We start from the raw sequence: 17,898 nt of genomic DNA on the forward strand, positions 1-17,898 counted from the left end.
GGGAAATAAACTCCCTCTAACTGATAGTCTGTGTCTTCACGCTGGTCACTGTGTTGATGATGGAGCCCCAGGAAATGGTAAGTGTGAGAATCAGAGGACAGTCACTCCAGGCTCAACTGTGGGTCTCTTCCTGGGACACTGGGCCCAGGGATTTGCAAAGGAATCTGTCCCTGTGCCACTGGAAACATTAGACAGGAAGAGTGGTGGGCTGTTCTGAAGGGCCTTGCATCACACAGTGGACACGTGTGTGCAGAATTAAGAGAAAGGAGAAAACAGCCATGGATTCGAACTTCAGGATGAACCAGTATTTTAATAAAGCTTATGTTGATGATTAAAGTCTGCCTTGAAGTGGGTGGTCTTTCAAGGAGACTAAAGTACATATCATTTCTCTTTCTTTAAAATAAATCCAATTACAGATACTTGGAATGCCCAGTCCTGATTTGCTCTTTTATTGTAGTGTTCTATGTGGACACTGTTTAGCATGGCCCTGCTTTTATTTTATCCCCGCAGGAAAGCCTAGGAGAGGGAGGACACCTGTTCTTTGGAGCAGGTAATAGAAAGTATCATGGATCCATGTCAAGTAAAGAGAATATAGGTTAGAAAAAAAAAAAGTCGGTCAGGTAAATGGCTTGGCAGATGTGTGGGGAAAATGGTTTTCCCCCAGATCTGCAACATTATTGATGCACATTCACTTGTGAAAAAAACACAAAGCTGGGACTAGGGGCCTGAGTCCTTAATTTCTAGTGTTCTTTAGTAGATAGTCACTGCTTCACTGAAAATCCACGAATGACTAAATGGTGTCAGTTTTTCCCTTTCCTGGCTGCTTTGCATGGGAATATTTTAACAAATAGGATCTTGAAGAATGAAGAGCTCCACGTGCTCTTACCAGCCCTTTTCCTTATGTCGAGGCACAAACTGGTGAGTATCTGTCTGAGATTTTGTGCAAGACATTCCTGGTTCCATGTCAGGGGTGGAACTGGATGCCCTCTATGGCCCTTTCCACTGTTATGATTCTAACATGACAGCTTTTATGTAGCTGTGTTTGTGATACGTGTCACATCGTAATCTCTACTCTCAGGTTTTATTTAAATCCCTTTTAACTGATATGCTATATTGATGCTGTCACTATATTTTTCTTGAAAATTATTATTTTGATGCCTATAACTCATTTCTTTAGAAGACTCAAGTGCTTTTCAAGAATTATTTTAAAATGTTGATTAAATTCAGGTCAACTAATTGAGTGCCTACTGTGTTTCTATGTACAATTATAACCCTTTTCATTTATTTTCTTCATTTACTCTCATTTATTCTGACAAATCCTTGTGAGTCTGGGAAATGATGAAGCTTTCAGAGATGGACAATTTTTCATTTGAAAGAAAGGAAATGAGATCTAGACAGACTAATTTTTTTAAGGGCATAAAACATGCAGGTGGTATTGACAAGACCCCACGCTGCAACAGGCCACTCTCGCCAGCGTTCCTTTAGGCTGCCAAGTGGTTCTGGTGAAATAAAATGTTTTTCAATTGTTTCTCAATAGTCATTGTCTTGGTTTTGGCATAGGTTTAAAATATCTGTGTGTGCTCTGATGGATTGTCCAGTGGGAATTTACTTCTTATAAAAGGAAAAGAGAAAGACAGACTGACTCAGGGGACAAATAGGTGGTGACTCAGATTGACTCTCTGATCAGAGAAGGGAATGAAAATGGCTTGGGACCTTTTCTGGAGGTTTTACATAAAAGCTGTTGTATTTTAACAATATCGAAGGCAATAAATATTTATCAATTCCCTTTTGATTCACATAAAGACACTGTATCATGTAAGTTCTTATGAAAGCTATATAGAATGCAGTTGTGCATATTAATGCTGACTTCTTTATTCAAAAATGTAACGGAAGCTTCTTTGAAAAAGGTGGCCAAGTGTGGTGGCTCATGCCTGTAATCCCAGCACTTTGGGAGGCCGAGGCGGGCGAATCACTTGAGGTCAGGAGTTTGAGACCAGCCTGGCCAACATGGTGAAACCAGGTCTCTACTAAAAAAAATAACAAAAATTAGCCAGGCATGGTGGCAGGCACCTGTAATCCCAGCTACTCAGGAGCCTAAGGCAGGAGAATGCTTGAACCTGGGAGGCAGAGGTTGCAGTGAGCCGAGATTGTGCCACTGCACTCCAGCCTGGGCCACAGAGCAAGACCCCACCTGTCTCAAAAAAAAAAAAAAAAGAAAGAAAAGAAAAAGGGATCTTACTTTATGTCTAACTGACACAAAAGACGGCTGTTTTTAAACAATTATGTCCAAAATGCAGTGGACTTCATTCTCTAGAAATCTTACTCCTAGTGATAGAAAACTTAAAATAGCCCAAAGCTACATTGTTATTACTGAAGATTATTTCATATTCTTGAAGTGTGAATTTTTTTTTTGCTGTTGTAATTCTGAAGCATTAAATATTTTCTATTAAGTCGAGTTATATGAAATTGCGTGTATTCCAGTTTCGACTCTCCACATTGGCACTGTGGAAGCGGCGTTCCCTGGCACGTGCATCAAGGTTCGCATCTGAGTAGGTTGGGCTGAGATCCTATTTGGTTGAAATGTCAGTGACATTCAGGGTATTGGCATTCCAATTACATGATGGCACTGAACTCTTACGTTTATTGTCTTACTTGCCTTCATTCCTGTTTCTCATAGTATCCAATGTAAATACATCTGTAGTTTTTCTAACACTTTTTTACGTTCATACATGCATGAGCCAATACATACAAATAGAGATTTGTATAGAGATTATTTTTTAACCAAAATGAGGTCATACTATAAACGTTGCAATGCATCTTGCATTGTCTTTTAACTTAATGTATAACTGAACTCACTAGCCTGGCATTTAAACTTGGACGTTGAAATCCATTTGTGGATTAGAGGTGGTGAATGGAAGTGGGATTCTGCATATGGAAGTTCATTTTTTTTCTCAAGAAAAACTCAGTAGTTTAGAATTAAGTGGCTGTAAAGCGAAGAACACCCTGAGTATTTAATCAACTGCTAGATGTATGTGTGTAGAAGACTGTGATATGCATCGTGAGAATTAAAATTATTTAAAGACGCCCCATCCCTTTCTCACTTCTGCTGTAAGACCCATTAATCTTATAAATAAAAAACAAGCAATCCCCAAACTGCAACTAACCAACCAGCCAACCAACTAACCAACCGATCACCAACAAGTGTGGGTCTATTTCAAGGTCTGGAGGCACTGGGCTTGCTGGTCTCCCTTTGACCTTCTAACAGCTGCACCCCCTCCTAGTGCAGACTGTGCCTTATGTACTGTGCCTAACTTCGGTACTGTGGCTTAGGTAGTCACAACAGAGATTATAAAGAGACCACCTGAGTGGATGCTGAAATCTCACATCCCCGGTGACCTCCTATCTGTGGGTACATGTTAATCTTAATTGGTCAAGATTTTGATATGTTTAAATAAATATAGTAGAAGGGTATTTTGCTGATTGGATTAAAGGAAAGCAAAGGTCTCTTTCAAAACTAATGTGCTATCATTCTGTTCACAACCTTTGACAAAGAATCCAGTTAATAAAGATTAAGTTTCCTACAAATCCCTTTTTTCATCCTGTACTCCTACCCCAACAGTTTTTAGGTTAAAAAAACCCCCAAAACCTCTGAGTTATCTTAATGAAATATTGTGTTACTTAAGTTCATGAGATAACAAAAACTTAAATAGTTATTAACACTCACAGTTACTCAACCTATTTTTGGCAAGTGACTGTTGTTTTTAATTGTACATTTAAAATGTTTCCTACAAGATCTCATTTTCCTTTGCTTTTTACATTTAGAACAAAAACAGTCAGAAGAGCTAGAAGCCATTCAAGTGCGACATTGTGTGAGTTAGTGATATTATACCTGCAGCCAATAGGTTTGGAGAACTTTGCACTCTCTTCACAGATGTTAGCGTAACAGACATGGCGGCACGTTTGCGAGCACACCCACCGCTATCTGGAAGCAGAAAAATGATATAGCAGAGGCCAAGGCAACGGGAAAAGCACGTGCAATATCATGCGTTATAAGTGAAATGTGCCAGACATCCATGAGAAAGATGAACAGTTAGAATTAGTAATCATGGAATGCACCTGCCAATTTCACACCACCCTCAAACTAAAACAAACAAAACGAAGCAAAACAAAAGAAGACCAGGGATCTGTCTTAGAAATAGGTGTCACTGTTTTAGTGAAAGCATGGAAAACTTAATACTTAACATTTTATGGTTTTCTTTGTGAAAACTCAGGCACAGAACTCAACTTTGTTTATACCATTTAAATTCAATTTATACTAAATCTATAAGAACTGGAGCTGGCTTTTAGAGTCAAGGATTAGCTCTATGTCAGGATTAAAGGCTATGGTACAACATACTTTTAAGTTAATATCATTTAAGTTTTACCATCTTCTAGCTGTTATAATTCCCAAAAAGAGCTTGAATAATTCTTGCAGTAAAAATTATTAGGGACACAGATATGACACATTTTTTAGGATTCATAGAGGAACACATGGCATTATGGAAAGTCCATTCTTCCTGTAGTTTTTGTTAGTTATGCAAATAACTAGCCTTATTAAAATAAAAGTATTGATATATATGGTATCGAAATGACCATGTTTAAAGAAAGGAGTATATTGCTTTTACTTTTAAAATTTTTATTTTTAGAGCCGGGGTCTTGTTCTGTCATTCAGGCTGGAGTGCAGTGGCGCCATCATAGCTCATTGCCGTCTCAACCTCCCGGGCTCAAGCAATCCTTCTGCCTCAGTCTCCTGAGTAGCTAGGACCACAGGCACACAGAGACATGGTCTTGCTGTGTTCCCCAGGCTGGTCTCAAACTCCCTGGCTCAAGTGCTCTTTCTGCCTCGGCCTCCCATTACAAGCATGAGCCACCGCACCTGGCCTCATTTATTGCTTTTATACTTTTAACAATATGTGTACTATGATTCATATCTTTAAACTTATGCAAGTCATAATGTGAAATAAAATCAGTGTAAGTTCATCAGCCATTTTAATGTGCTATGAGAAGTTTAGACTTCTAAATTTGGAAGAGAAGTCTTTTAAAATTGGAAGGCCAATGTTCTATTTATGACCAGATTCAAATTCCATTCTTACATTCCTTTGTAATACGGCATGTGCAATAAATAGTTTTGCTCATTCTCCTCATTCTGCTTATTAAGTGAAACCAAATTAAATTAAATCTCTTTGAAAGTTATAAAAAAAGACAATATAACCACCGATATAGTAACATAATCATTATATATTGTCACATTTCCATTTTTCCTTTTTCTTTATTTTCATAAGGAAAGTATCAAGTTTGTTTATTGGACATGACAGAATTTAGATTAGAAAAGATGCTTGGAAGTATAATTTGAAGGAATTTTTCATAAAATTTATAAATAGTAAGATTAATAGAACTTAAAATCAATGGAGTGATTCTTACTTCACTTTTTAAAGTATATGTTTAAAGTAACAATTTCTTAATGCAGAAAATCATTAAACCAGAAAACCAACTTGAAAGAATATTAAAAGAAAATGAACCAAATAAATCAAAGATTATAATTAAGAACCCAAAGAAAATGACACAAATGGGAGAAACAACTGAAGATTCCTTCAGGAGAGGCTCCAAAAGGATTTTAGCAAACTCAGCAAACTGAAAGTGCTTAGAGACAAGTGCGTCTGATAAGATGGAGGTAATGTTACTGCTTCCAGGAGCTGTGACCTGGTTAAATGGTTGTGTAGTCAAAGGTGTTGAAAGTGAAAACTGACATCACTCTAAGAGTGATTTTATTTCCTAGTTCTGTTAATTCTGAACATCTAACAAGCACATAGGTGAAAAGAGAAAATTCCAGAATGAGATGATCCAGGGTCACAGGTTAAATCTCTGGTGTTCAGACTGTGGGCTGAGATGTCCTGGGCTGCACTGGTGAATTCATGAGGGTATTGGGGGACAGTTCCTGTTTTTGAGGAAAACACAGTGCTAACTGTTGGACACTCCACGAATTACTCGCTTGGGGCAGTACACGGTTTCAACATAATAGACGAGCTATATTCCTTTTGATGACATCATATTTTTGAAAAACTGGGATTTTGATAGTTGCTATGATAAAAAGCAAGAACCCTCTGAAGAACATTTTATTTATTTATGTTTAGAGACAGGGTCTTGCTCTGTTGCCCAGGCTGGAGTGTAGTGGTGCAATCGGAGCTCACTGGGCTCAAACTGATCCTCCCACCTCAGCTTCCCTCATAGCTGGGATTACAGGCACATGCCACCACGCCCAGCTAATTTTTAACATTTTTACAGAGAGAGGGTCTCACTATGTTGCCCAGGCTTGTCTCCAACACCTGGGGTCAAGCGATTCTCCTGCCTCAGCCTCCCAAAATGCTGGAATTACAGGCGTGAGCCACTGTGCCTGTCTGGCCTATAAAACATTTTAGATCAGTAAATGAGAGTGGCCATGTACAATCTAATTCTAAGGTCTGAGAAATTTTTCAGTGTGCAACAGGCACACACATAATATTAGTAAGTAATTCTTGTTACAAAGAATGAAATAAAACTATTTTCTTTCAATTTATGTGTATTGTTTTGTCAAATGGCTTCTAAGTTGTTAGAACAAAATATTTATAAAGTAATTATTAAGTTATTAAGTTGTTAGCACCTAACTACTTAATAAATAGAAGTGTTAGGTATTTTTGGCCTAGGAGCGCAATGAAGAAATTACTGAGACATTAAAGGTCACTGTAAACCAAGAAAGTTTGGGAATCTTTGGGTTTGACAATTTATGTATTTTAGGAAGCTCTAAGTCTTAGATGAAATAAATGGAGACTCTGTCTTTAATAAAGTTTAATAAAGGGCTGAATTCTAAAACTTGAGGCATTTGTAAAATTGCTAGAACAGAATAATCTATTATATTCTGTTTCTACTTCCTTATGTATTGATACTTTCTGATACTCCTTGAAGACATTTTTAAGATCTTAAAATGAGGATGCCACCTTTCATGTGTCAGTTTCTCCTAAAGAATCCTAATGCTGGTCTTGCCTTTTGTCCTCATTATGACCTGCAGCCTTGCTGGGCTACTCTTCCCCTGAGCTGCAAGATTCCTGGAAGCTGTTCCTATTGCTGGAAACCACTCATATGGGTAAATTATACATGGAGAATTATTTGATGTCTTTCCTTCTCTCCTTTCTTCAATAGCTAAGATATGCCTAAGAAAGTAATGGGTTAAAAATTCTAAAAGTGGACATGTAACATGTTTTTATATTTTTTCTACATTGTTTAGATACTTTAGTATAAAAAATTAACCACATTTCCCATGGCTAGTTTATTATGTACTGATTAAAAGCAAATACTTAACTTAAAAGAATGCTTTTTAACCATGGTGACCGACACATGAAGATTTAAATAGGAATATATCTTTTTAATGATTGATATATTGGATAGATACATCAATCAATAAAAAGATATATTCCTGTTTAAATGAATACTGATATATATATCAATAAAACTGACCTGTATTATTTATATAGATTATCTGCATTATCTATCCATATATTATCTGCATTATCTATCTCTCTATCTATCTATTGATAGACAAAAAAGTCAGAATAGCTAGAAGCCATTTTGGGGACGAGAAAAATAACTTGTGGGGCCACTTTATTCATCTGTCTATCTATCTATCATCTATCTATCATCTGTCTATCTATCTATCTATCTATCATCTATCTATCATCTGTCTATCTATTATCTATCATCTATCTATCATCTATCTACCTATCTATCTTCTATCTATCATCTATCTATCTATCATCTATCAATCTATCTATCTATCTATCTATCCATCCATCATCTATCTGTAGATAGATAATACAGGCCAATTTTATTTACTAGCTCTTTAGGAACAAATTCCTACTTCGTTTTGTAAACACAGTAACAATGCTTTCAAATTCCTAAGGCAATGTATGTGTGTAGATATATACATACATATTTAAAAGTAGTATGTTTTTATAAAAACATTATAATTATTATTTTGGAATTTTGAGCAAAAGTTTTCTGTCACTTTTGTTCAATTTTATGCATATGTTTGAATACCATATTTTCCAATCATTATACATTAAGTGGAAGTTCATCCAAATAAGCAAAATAATCCTATACGAATTGCATCCCATCCAGAGTCAAGCTGACTCCTTAGAAATGAGAAGATGCTTTAGAAGGTTACATTTATGCTGCTAAGCAGTAACTTGGCTCAAGTGCCTTAGTGACTTAAACAAATTTACAAATTTCTATGTACTTATTTTGCTATGAGGGATTGAATTATATGAATAGGAAGGTTAATTATTGAGTGTACTGCACATCAACACAGCATATTCAGTATATCATGGATGCATATCTCTGTCATAATAGGGTTATAATAAATAGGAAAATCAGCACTCAGTAAAATGAGGAACACTGGGAAGTTATGATCCGCTTAGATCTACAGGTAGATGTCTTAGAAGGATCAGGAAATACCACTTCCTCATGTGGAACTTCTGCTGGAGTGACTTTGTAGCTCCAAAACATGGCTGACGCTAGTCCATCTGTGGGTTCTACATTCTGTTTGCTTTCTTCTGTTTCCTTTACCTAGTAATATTTTCTACCTCATTCCCCATGTCTACTTCTGACATCTCCAATCATCAAGATGCCTTTGCATGGTGCATTTGCAGGGTTATAACTTCTCTTGGTTGCTGAGCCTTCCTTGTGTGTTTTGACTGTCCCCAGTATCCTCATCTTGCCTGTTGTCCACATGTCTGCAAAGTGACTGCATCCTCAGGAGCCTGCCCACACAGCCTTCTCTGAGGCCACTATGGCACATGGCACATGACACCAGGCTCTGCACTTGGCCTGGGGATTAGGTATTGGTCCTCGCCAGTGGCTGGGTCATCCTCCTTGTAGGCACTTGATGCAACAAGAGACCTCAAAAAGGCAGCCAGCTGGACATGAGAGACTATCTTGGGCCATCCTTTCTACTCTGCCATGGGGCAATGGCTCAAACAACTTTCCAGTGATCACTTGTGGATAGGAAATGATATCATTTAGACACAAGTTACAAAATTTCAATGAGAAAGTTGTTTCTTGAATTACTTCATATTGTATATTTCAAGGTGGGGGGAAGGCAAAATTATAAGCCAAATTATTTCTACTGTGGAAAATGTTCATATGTACAAAGCATGTATCATGAACACTTTTATAGTTAAAATGTATACAATACAGTTCAGAGGCACAGTTGTAAAGCTATTTGGAGATACTACTCTCACATCTACACATATAATGCTTATAACACTATGTGAATTGTGACTATAGGTTAATTAAGCTGATTTTGTATAAAACCTTGGCACTCTGTCTGCTGACTTCTTCAACATAAATTTATGAAACAGATAAGTTTAAATATTTTCTACTAGAGCAACTTGCCTTTGAATTTAGCCTATTTTTAAGTGAGAGATTTCAAAAGTACACAAACAAATGACATACTACCTCTTCCTGTTGTTTATAGGAATTAGTTTTAACATGTGATTAGAGAAAAAGGGAGTAGGAGCAAGTAATAGAAGAGAAAATTCTACGTTTGGTGGCTATAAGAGTGGGGCACAAATACAAAGAAAGAAAGTAACGAATCTATGCTATATATCTAATCAGAAACTCAGAATCATATTTAGGATCAGAAGAGTGCTAAACTAATGATTTAGGGCCAACATGATTTTTAGAGAGCAAGGCTAAAAGAGTTTAAAACTAACAGACAGCATACCTGTATTCATTTTGACCTTGGAGAGTTTGTTAGTAAAGTCTTCAGTTTTCCTGTAGAAAAAAAATGGTGCATAATTTGTTCACTAGCATGTGGAAGAAAATACCATGAAAGTGTGTCTTGTTTTTGTTTTTGATGTACCTGTAAGTTAATATCACATTATCATTAGTCTTATTTAAATCAGTGTTTCACAAGGTAGGAAGAATTTGTAATTCTGTTCATGTTAAACTTTAATTATTGGTCCTATGATCATAAAACAGATCATATTCTGTTTTTATGCTTTTGTTTAATGGTGAGCATTAATGGAAGAAAATGGAGAAGTTTTGTGCTTGTTTGTTTTTCTTTTTTATTTATTTCTTTTTTTTTGAGACGGAGTCCCTCACTGTCACCCAGGCCACAGTGCAGTGGTGCGATCTTGGCTCACTGCAATCTCCGCCTCCTGGGTTCAAGCGATTCCCTTGCCTCAGCCTCCCAAGTAGCTGGGATTACAGGTGCCCGCCACCACACCCAGCTAATTTTTTGGTATTTTTAATAGAGATGGGGTTTCACTATGTTGGCCAGGCTAGTCTTGAACTCCTGACCTCGTGATCCAGCTGATTCAGCCTCCCAAAGTGCTGGGATTACAGGCGTGGGATTATAGCCTCCCAAAGTGCTGGGATTACCGTGCCCGGCCTGTTTCTTTTTTAGAGAGAGGGCTGTGCCCTGTGTCTCTTTTTTAGAGAGAGGGCTGTGCTCTGTCACCCAGGCTGGAGTGCAGTTGGTGTGATCACAGCTCACTGCAGCCTTCATCTCCTGGGCTCAAGCCATCCTCCCACCTCAGCCTCTCAAGGTGCAGGGATTACAGGTGTGAGCCACCGTGCCTGCTTGAGTTTTCATTTTAAAAAACTAAATTTCTTTTACAAATATTTATACAAATGGTTTTTGTTCTCTAAGCCTGAAATGATTGTCTGTTAAGTGTCCTCTTCTCAATCCTAAGCCAAAAGAACAAAGCTGAAGGCATCACGCTACCTGACTTCAAACTATACTACAAGGCTACAGTAACCAAAACAGCATGGTACTGGTACCACAACAGAGACATAGATCAATGGAACAGAACAGAGCCCTCAGAAATAATGCCGCATATCTACAACTATCTGATCTTTGACAAACCTGACAAAAACAAGCAATGGGGAAAGGATTCCCTATTTAATAAATGGTGCTGGGAAAACTGGCTAGCCATATGTAGAAAGCTGAAACTGGATCCCTTCCTTACACCTTATACAAAAATTAATTCAAGATGGATTAAAGACTTACATGTTAGACCTAAAACCATAAAAACCCTAGAAGAAAACCTAGGCAATACCATTCAGGACACAGGCATGGGCAAGGACTTCATGTCTAAAAGCAATGGCAACAAAAGCCAAAATTGACAAATGGGATCTAATTAAACTAAAGAGCTTCTGCACAGCAAAAGAAACTACCATCAGAGTGAACAGGCAACCTACAGAATGGGAGAAAATTTTTGCAACCTACTCATCTGACAAAGGGCTAATATCCAGAATCTACAATGAACTCAAACCAATTTACAAGAAAAAAACAAACAACCCCATCAAAAAGTGGGCGAAGGACATGAACAGACAGTTCTCAAAAGAAGACATTTATGCAGCCAAAAAACACATGAAAAAATGCTCATCATCACTGGCCATTAGAGAAATGCAAATCAAAACCACAATGAGATACCATCTCACACCAGTTAGAATGGCCATCATTAAAAAGTCAGGAAACAACAGGTGCTGGAGAGGATGTGGAGAAATAGAAACACTTTTACACTGTTGGTGGGACTGTAAACTAGTTCAACCATTGTGGAAGTCAGTGTGGTGATTCCTCAGGGATCTAGAACTAGAAATACCATTTGACCCAGCCATCCCATTACTGGGTATATACCCAAAGGACTATAAATCATGCTGCTATAAAGACACATGCATACGTATGTTTACTGCGGCACTATTCACAATAGCAAAGACTTGGAACCAACCCAAATTTCCAACAACGATAGACTGGATTAAGAAAATGTGGCACATATACACCATGGAATACTATGCAGCCATAAAAAATGATGAGTTCATGTCCTTTGTAGGGACATGGATGAAACTGGAAAACATCATTCTCGGTAAACTATCGCAAGGACAAAAAACCAAACACCGCATGTTCTCACTCATAGGTGGGAATTGAACAATGAGAACACATGGACACAGGAAGGGGAACATCACACTCCGGGGACTGTTGTGGGGTTGGGGGAGGGTGGAGGGACAGCATTAGGAGATATACCTAATGCTAAATGACGAGTTAATGGGTGCAGGAAATCAACATGGCACATGGATACATATGTAACAAACCTGCACATTGTGCACATGTACCCTAAAACCTAAAGTATAATAAAAAAAAAAAAAAAGTGACCCTGCCCCTTTAAAATCATTGCCTTACATGTGCAGGTCAATTGACTACCGGGGAATATGTGATGAATGTAACACATATTTTCAGGACACCGTCAAGAAAGATGAGATCCATCTTTCTCTTTTTTAAAGACACAGGAAATAGATGGTTACTACAAAATCCATCTCTGCATTAGTATTGAATGCTGATTTTTCCCAGTGAAATGCTGGATGCATAACAATTGAGATTAATTCACTGGAAACTGTTGGCAGAAAGGGGTTGTCTCAGAAAAAAGTTTTTTTTTTTTTGAGATGAGTCTCGCTCTGTCCCCTAGGCTGGAGTGCAGTGGCGCGATCTCAGCTCACTGCAAGCTCCGCCTCCCGGGTCCACGCCATTCTCCTGCCTCAGCCTCCCGAGTAGCTGGGACTACAGGCACCCGCCACCACGCCCGGCTAATTTCTTTTTGTATTTTTAGTAGAGATGGGGTTTCACTGTGTTAGCCAGGATGGCTACGATCTCCTGACCTTGTGATCCGCCCGCCTTGGCCTCCCAAAGAAAAACGTTTTAAATATTGTGCATCGTTTTATGCCATGTGAGATGACTTAGTTCCTTCTCTGGCATATTATCTTAGCCCATTTACGGAGTTTCTTATTTGCCCACACCCTGAGACCAAAGAGGAAAGACACGCTGATAAGGAAGCAAATCTCTTAAGTCCAAGGGCTCCCTGCAAGAACTGTCTGACCCCGGCCACTTGGCCTTTGCTCCTGAGTGGGCCTGTTGTTGAGTATCCACAAGAACCCCCCCCAGCACAACACACTCACAGCTTCCAGGCGCATCAGTACTGCAACACCTGAACATTTTCAAGAATTTTATTTATTCCTGTTGGATGAATGAGGATGAATTTGAAATGAAATCATTGGCATGATCACCTGTCAAGAAAGACTTTGGATAAATATAGTTTTTTCAGTCTCTAAAAAGAGCAGCAAATGAGCTTCCTGGCCTGCTTGCCTTGGTCTGCCAAGGTTCTCACCCTCTTGTCCCTTCTGACCATTTCCTCTGCTCAATTCGACAACTATTATTTTCTTTCAATGTGGCTATTGGAGTTCACCTCTTTTGGAAAGCCTGGCTTTGTTCATTACTGATGAAAAATTATAATAATAAAATCAAAATGTGAATATTAGCTAAATATAATGGTACTTCTCTCCCAGTGGGGAGAAAATGATGAAATAAAATAACATTAAAAATACACTTAAGTCCTATGAAATATAATTATAAAGCAAGATACACACACACACACACACACACACACACACACACAAAGTATATTTGCCTAGATCGAATTACTAATACCTTAGGACTCAATAAATGCTAAATTAATGAACATTGAAAATAGGTAAAATCACAGTACTGATAATCACCTCAATATATGTTTTTAGAGCTCTAAGCTGAAAACAGTATAGACGATATCCTTACTATGTGGTGTTTAATTTTTGTGTAGTCTGTGTTCAGTGTCATATCGTTGCCCGTCTGCCCTGGGCATCGTTGCAGTGTAGAGAGCAGGGCAGGAGCCATGCTTAGCGTGGCCAGGCCAGAACTGAGTTTCCACAGGGTTACGGGGAACTTCACAGGGGCATTTCACAGACCAACAGACCCTGAAAAATGATTGAGGGAAATTTTGTGATGGTGAATTTTATCTCCTATTTTTCAGTGTAGGCAACTAAACAGGCACATTTCTGTTTTACTTTTTTGTTTTGTTTTTCTCCAGAATTACACAGAAAAAAATGTGGCGTATTTCTAAAAACTCAACTTGGTAGCCTTAAGACCGCCTGTATTGAGGGATACCGATAAAGTCAGGGAAGAGGGCAGCGGCCAGCCCAGGAGCTTTGGGAAAGCTCCTTCAGATGTATTTATTTTAATCTCTCGGTAGCTCTTGGCAGCAAAACTCCTAATATGTTAACCTTAAATGGACAAAATAAATGGAAAAGAAAAGCCTCAGGGGATGTCTGTGACCGAGACTGAGGCGATTTCTAAAACAAGAAGGGGATCAACAGCCTCCAGAAAATGAGGGTTATAAGGACCTTTCCCAAATTCGACTTTGTCATCCCTTTTGAAACCAGGCAATGCTATGCTTAAAACTGCTTAAGGTTTTAAAACTGAATGAGGAAGACAGTATTCGGGCTAGAATAATAGTGATTGACAAAGAAAACATCAAATACAGAAGGTTAACTCTCAGAATACAAAATCTGCTGATATACAATAATAATGTTTTTGTACCAAGTTAGAGAATTATTTATCAACATCTATTGTTTGAATTCAAATGCCGGTATTTACAGAACATCTAACACTCAAAAAGTAAAATAGGATTAACAAGAACAAAGAAAGGCGCCACAAATCCTTGAGGTTTTCATCTTTAAAGTGATGTATCCTGTTACTTACAAATGTAATTTGTGAGGTTTTTAAACTTCCCATTGTTTTAGATGTCAAAATGTGAAATGACTAACTTCCTAATCAAGCAAGACATTTTCCAAGTCGTTCAAAGAAGAACCCCCGTGATTGAGCTCTCAAGAAGAACCTGAAACCGAAAGGCTTCTTGGGTGACTAATAAAAATGCATGATTCTATTTCTATTACTTGTGCTAAGTCCATTAACAAATCCACGGCTGAGAACTCTCTTTAGACAGTTCAAACTAAAGCGAATCTAATCTCTTTTGTTCTGCTCTGAAAAAGTGTCCTTGATTGTACTTACATAACAAGCACAGATTATTCTGGAAAGCATCAAATTCCTAGAGTCTTTGCATGGTACTAGAAAACAGCATTTCAAGTATTCTCTTAACTTGGAATTGAACCAGGGACGAGACTATGAGAACTGACCATAACATGGAGACTCCCTTGAGCTTTGGCAGACAGTCCACGGAGCAAATAACTCTCTGAACATGAAGATGTCAGCATGATTTTCAATAGGTGCTAGGGGGTTATATTTACTTTTGTCAAAGTTCCATATAAAAAGCAACTTCATATGTGTCCTAATTTGTGACAACAATGGATTTGTTTTACTTATGGGTTAGAGTAGCCTCCACTGCCAAAACACATATGGCAATAGATTGTGTTGATTGTTCATGGAAGGGCTGTTAACAGCATGACTTCGGGTCTATAGTCTTTTAATTCTGCTTGAATTTATTTTTTTCTTTTTCTTTTGTTTTTTTTTTTTTTTTTTTTTTTTTTTTGAGACGGAGTCTCACTCTGTCGCCCAGGCTAGAGGGCAGTGGCACGATCTCGGCTTGCTACAACCTCCACCTCCTGGGTTCAAACAATTCTCCTGCCTCAGCCTCCTGAGTAGCTGGAATTACAGGCGTGGGCCACCACGCCTGGCTAATTTTTGTATTTTTAGTAGAGACGGGGTTTTACCATGTTGGTCAGGCTGGTCTCAAACTCCCGACCTTGTGATCCTCCTGCCTCGGCCTCCCAAAGTGCTGGGATTACAGACATGAGCCACCATGCCTGGCCAATTCTGCTTGAATTTCTTTGGATTATCAGGCATCTCATTTTTCTCTGAATCAGAGCAGGCTGTGTTCTCAATACACATAAGAGAATAGACTGGGTAATTTAACTTTTGAAAGAGGATCCTAAGTTTGATCCTGCATGGGCCTGAACACGCCTTTGTGCCCGTTGTCTTATAATTCTGCTGGAATTGTTTTGATTACCAGGCATCCCATTCTGAAGAGCAGCAGAGACAAAATCCTTTCCCCAGTTTTGGAAAGAATTCTATGTAGGTCATTTTATTTTTGTAGACCTGAATTTAAGCACCAAGACCATGTATGAAACTAGAGGATTGAATTTCAGCTCAGTTAATGTGAGGAGTTGCCCAAAAGATTTTCCACAGAGTAACCTTAAGCCAATACATTGCTATAGTTATTTTGAAATTAATATATTCACAGTTCATATATTATTCAAAAAAAGGACATATTGATGTTTAAGTAGTAGGAAAACATTGCAGGATGTTAGTTTTTTTTTTTTTAAGAGATGTATTTTAAACATGAGAATAAAAATACAATCATATTAAGGTTATGCACCAGATTTTAACTTGAATTTACTTATTTATTTTGAAATGGGATCATGTGTAGCACTCTCTTTGGATAAACTGCCCTAAGTGATCAATGCATTAATGCATCTCTCTCTATCTCTGACTGTGGTAAAATAAGCAGTATTCATAAATGCCAAGTGATTTCACCTTTCAATTACAGTCAAGTGACTTAATTCTGGTTGACATTTATCTTCACCTATCTTTCCCATATGTCAACATGCTGCTTTGAAATATTCACAGGAGAACTCCAAGTAGTTTGTTTTGTGAGTTTAGAAACTCTCTTCCGACTAGTTTCTCTAAATTGGCTCAGAGACTCCTCTGCCTCTGAGTGGGTGGCACACAAGTCAACAGTAACGGCATGACTGTCCATGCTCATGAGAACACCAAGTACCTCCCAGAATTCCTGTGCTAACAGTGCCTGAAAATGTTCCTTAGTATTCAGGAGCCGAATTGCTCACGGCATCTATTTATCTATGCTGAGGCCAGAACACATTCAACATCATTTCTAGGAATAAGGAGACATTATTACCACAAATAATAAAGAAATAAATGAACATGAGGCCGTTGATAATTTTTTATGAGAATATGCAAAGCGTTAGTTTTAATTAGACCAAATGTCCTGATATTTGGAAAAATTTCCTGAAAAAAGAGCACTATACGTCTTCCAAGGAAACTAGCAATTTTCCTTTTGAGACTTTACAGTGTGAGCTGTCCAAAATACTTATCAATTCTCCCTAAAGACTTTACTGATTAGAAGTTGATCACCTGTCGAGACCACGGTGAAACCCCGTCTCTACTAAAAATACAAAAAATTAGCCGGGCGTGGTGGCGGGCGCCTGTAGTCCCAGCTACTCGGAGAGGCTGAGGCAGGAGAATGGCGTGAACCCGGGAGGCGGAGCTTGCAGTGAGCCGAGATCGCGCCACTGCACTCCAGCCTGGGCGACAGAGCGAGACTCCGTCTCAAAAAAAAAAAAAAAAAAAAAAAAAAAAAGAAGTTGATCACCTGGTAAATGACTCCTTCTGATGTTATTCCAAAGTCTCAAAGTTGGTGAATCACTCATTTAACTATCTGCTTTAAATGGTCATGTGACTTAATATTGGTCCAGCACCTTACTTTCTTTTTTTTCTTTAGGTGGCATCTCACTCTGTTGCCCAGGCTGGAGTGCAATGGTGCGATCTTGGCCCACTGCAACCTCTGCCTCCCAGGGTCAAGTGATTCTCCTGCCTCAGCCTCCCGAGTAGCTGGGATTACAGGCATGCACCGCCATGCCATATTTTTAGTAGAGATGGGTTTTCACCATGTTGGCCAGGCTGGTCTCGAACTCCTGACCTCAAGTGATCCACCTGACTCAGCCTCCCAAAGTGCTAGGATTACAGGTGTGAGTCACTATGCCTAGCCACCCTACTTTCATGGAGTTCCTTACTTTTACATTGTAATCTTAGGCATAATTACGGAACAACATCTAAGTATTTTCAAGTGCGTCTTCAACTTGATAGTACAGTATTAGGAGAATTCCATTGGCTTATAATGTGCAAATCAAAAGCCAAAAAGATTTGTAATGAAAATAATTCAGATCCTGACTGAGGATCTCATGAGTCAGGCACCTTATCAAAGA

At 38.4% G+C, this 17,898-nt stretch overlaps 1 protein-coding gene across 3 annotated transcripts in view; it reads right to left on the minus strand.

The window, feature by feature from the left end:
• Window positions 1–17,898, minus strand: part of SORBS2 (sorbin and SH3 domain containing 2) — a 377,296-nt gene that overhangs the window by 95,954 nt on the left and 263,444 nt on the right. For 2 of the 3 annotated variants that reach the window (XM_004088576.3, XM_030816402.1), the window contains exons 3-4: window positions 9,794–9,843; window positions 3,890–3,982 (exon numbers count right to left, since the gene is read on the minus strand). The exons of the other annotated variant lie outside the window; for it this stretch is intronic. In XM_004088576.3, coding sequence (XP_004088624.1) covers window positions 3,890–3,982; window positions 9,794–9,803 — 103 coding nt within the window. In that variant the 5' untranslated portion in view covers window positions 9,804–9,843. The remainder of the gene's footprint in view (window positions 1–3,889; window positions 3,983–9,793; window positions 9,844–17,898) is intronic. 3 annotated transcript variants of the gene reach the window in all.

The sequence above is a fragment of the Nomascus leucogenys genome, chromosome 7b (assembly GCF_006542625.1).
Source record: "Nomascus leucogenys isolate Asia chromosome 7b, Asia_NLE_v1, whole genome shotgun sequence".
Lineage (NCBI taxonomy): Eukaryota > Metazoa > Chordata > Mammalia > Primates > Hylobatidae > Nomascus > Nomascus leucogenys.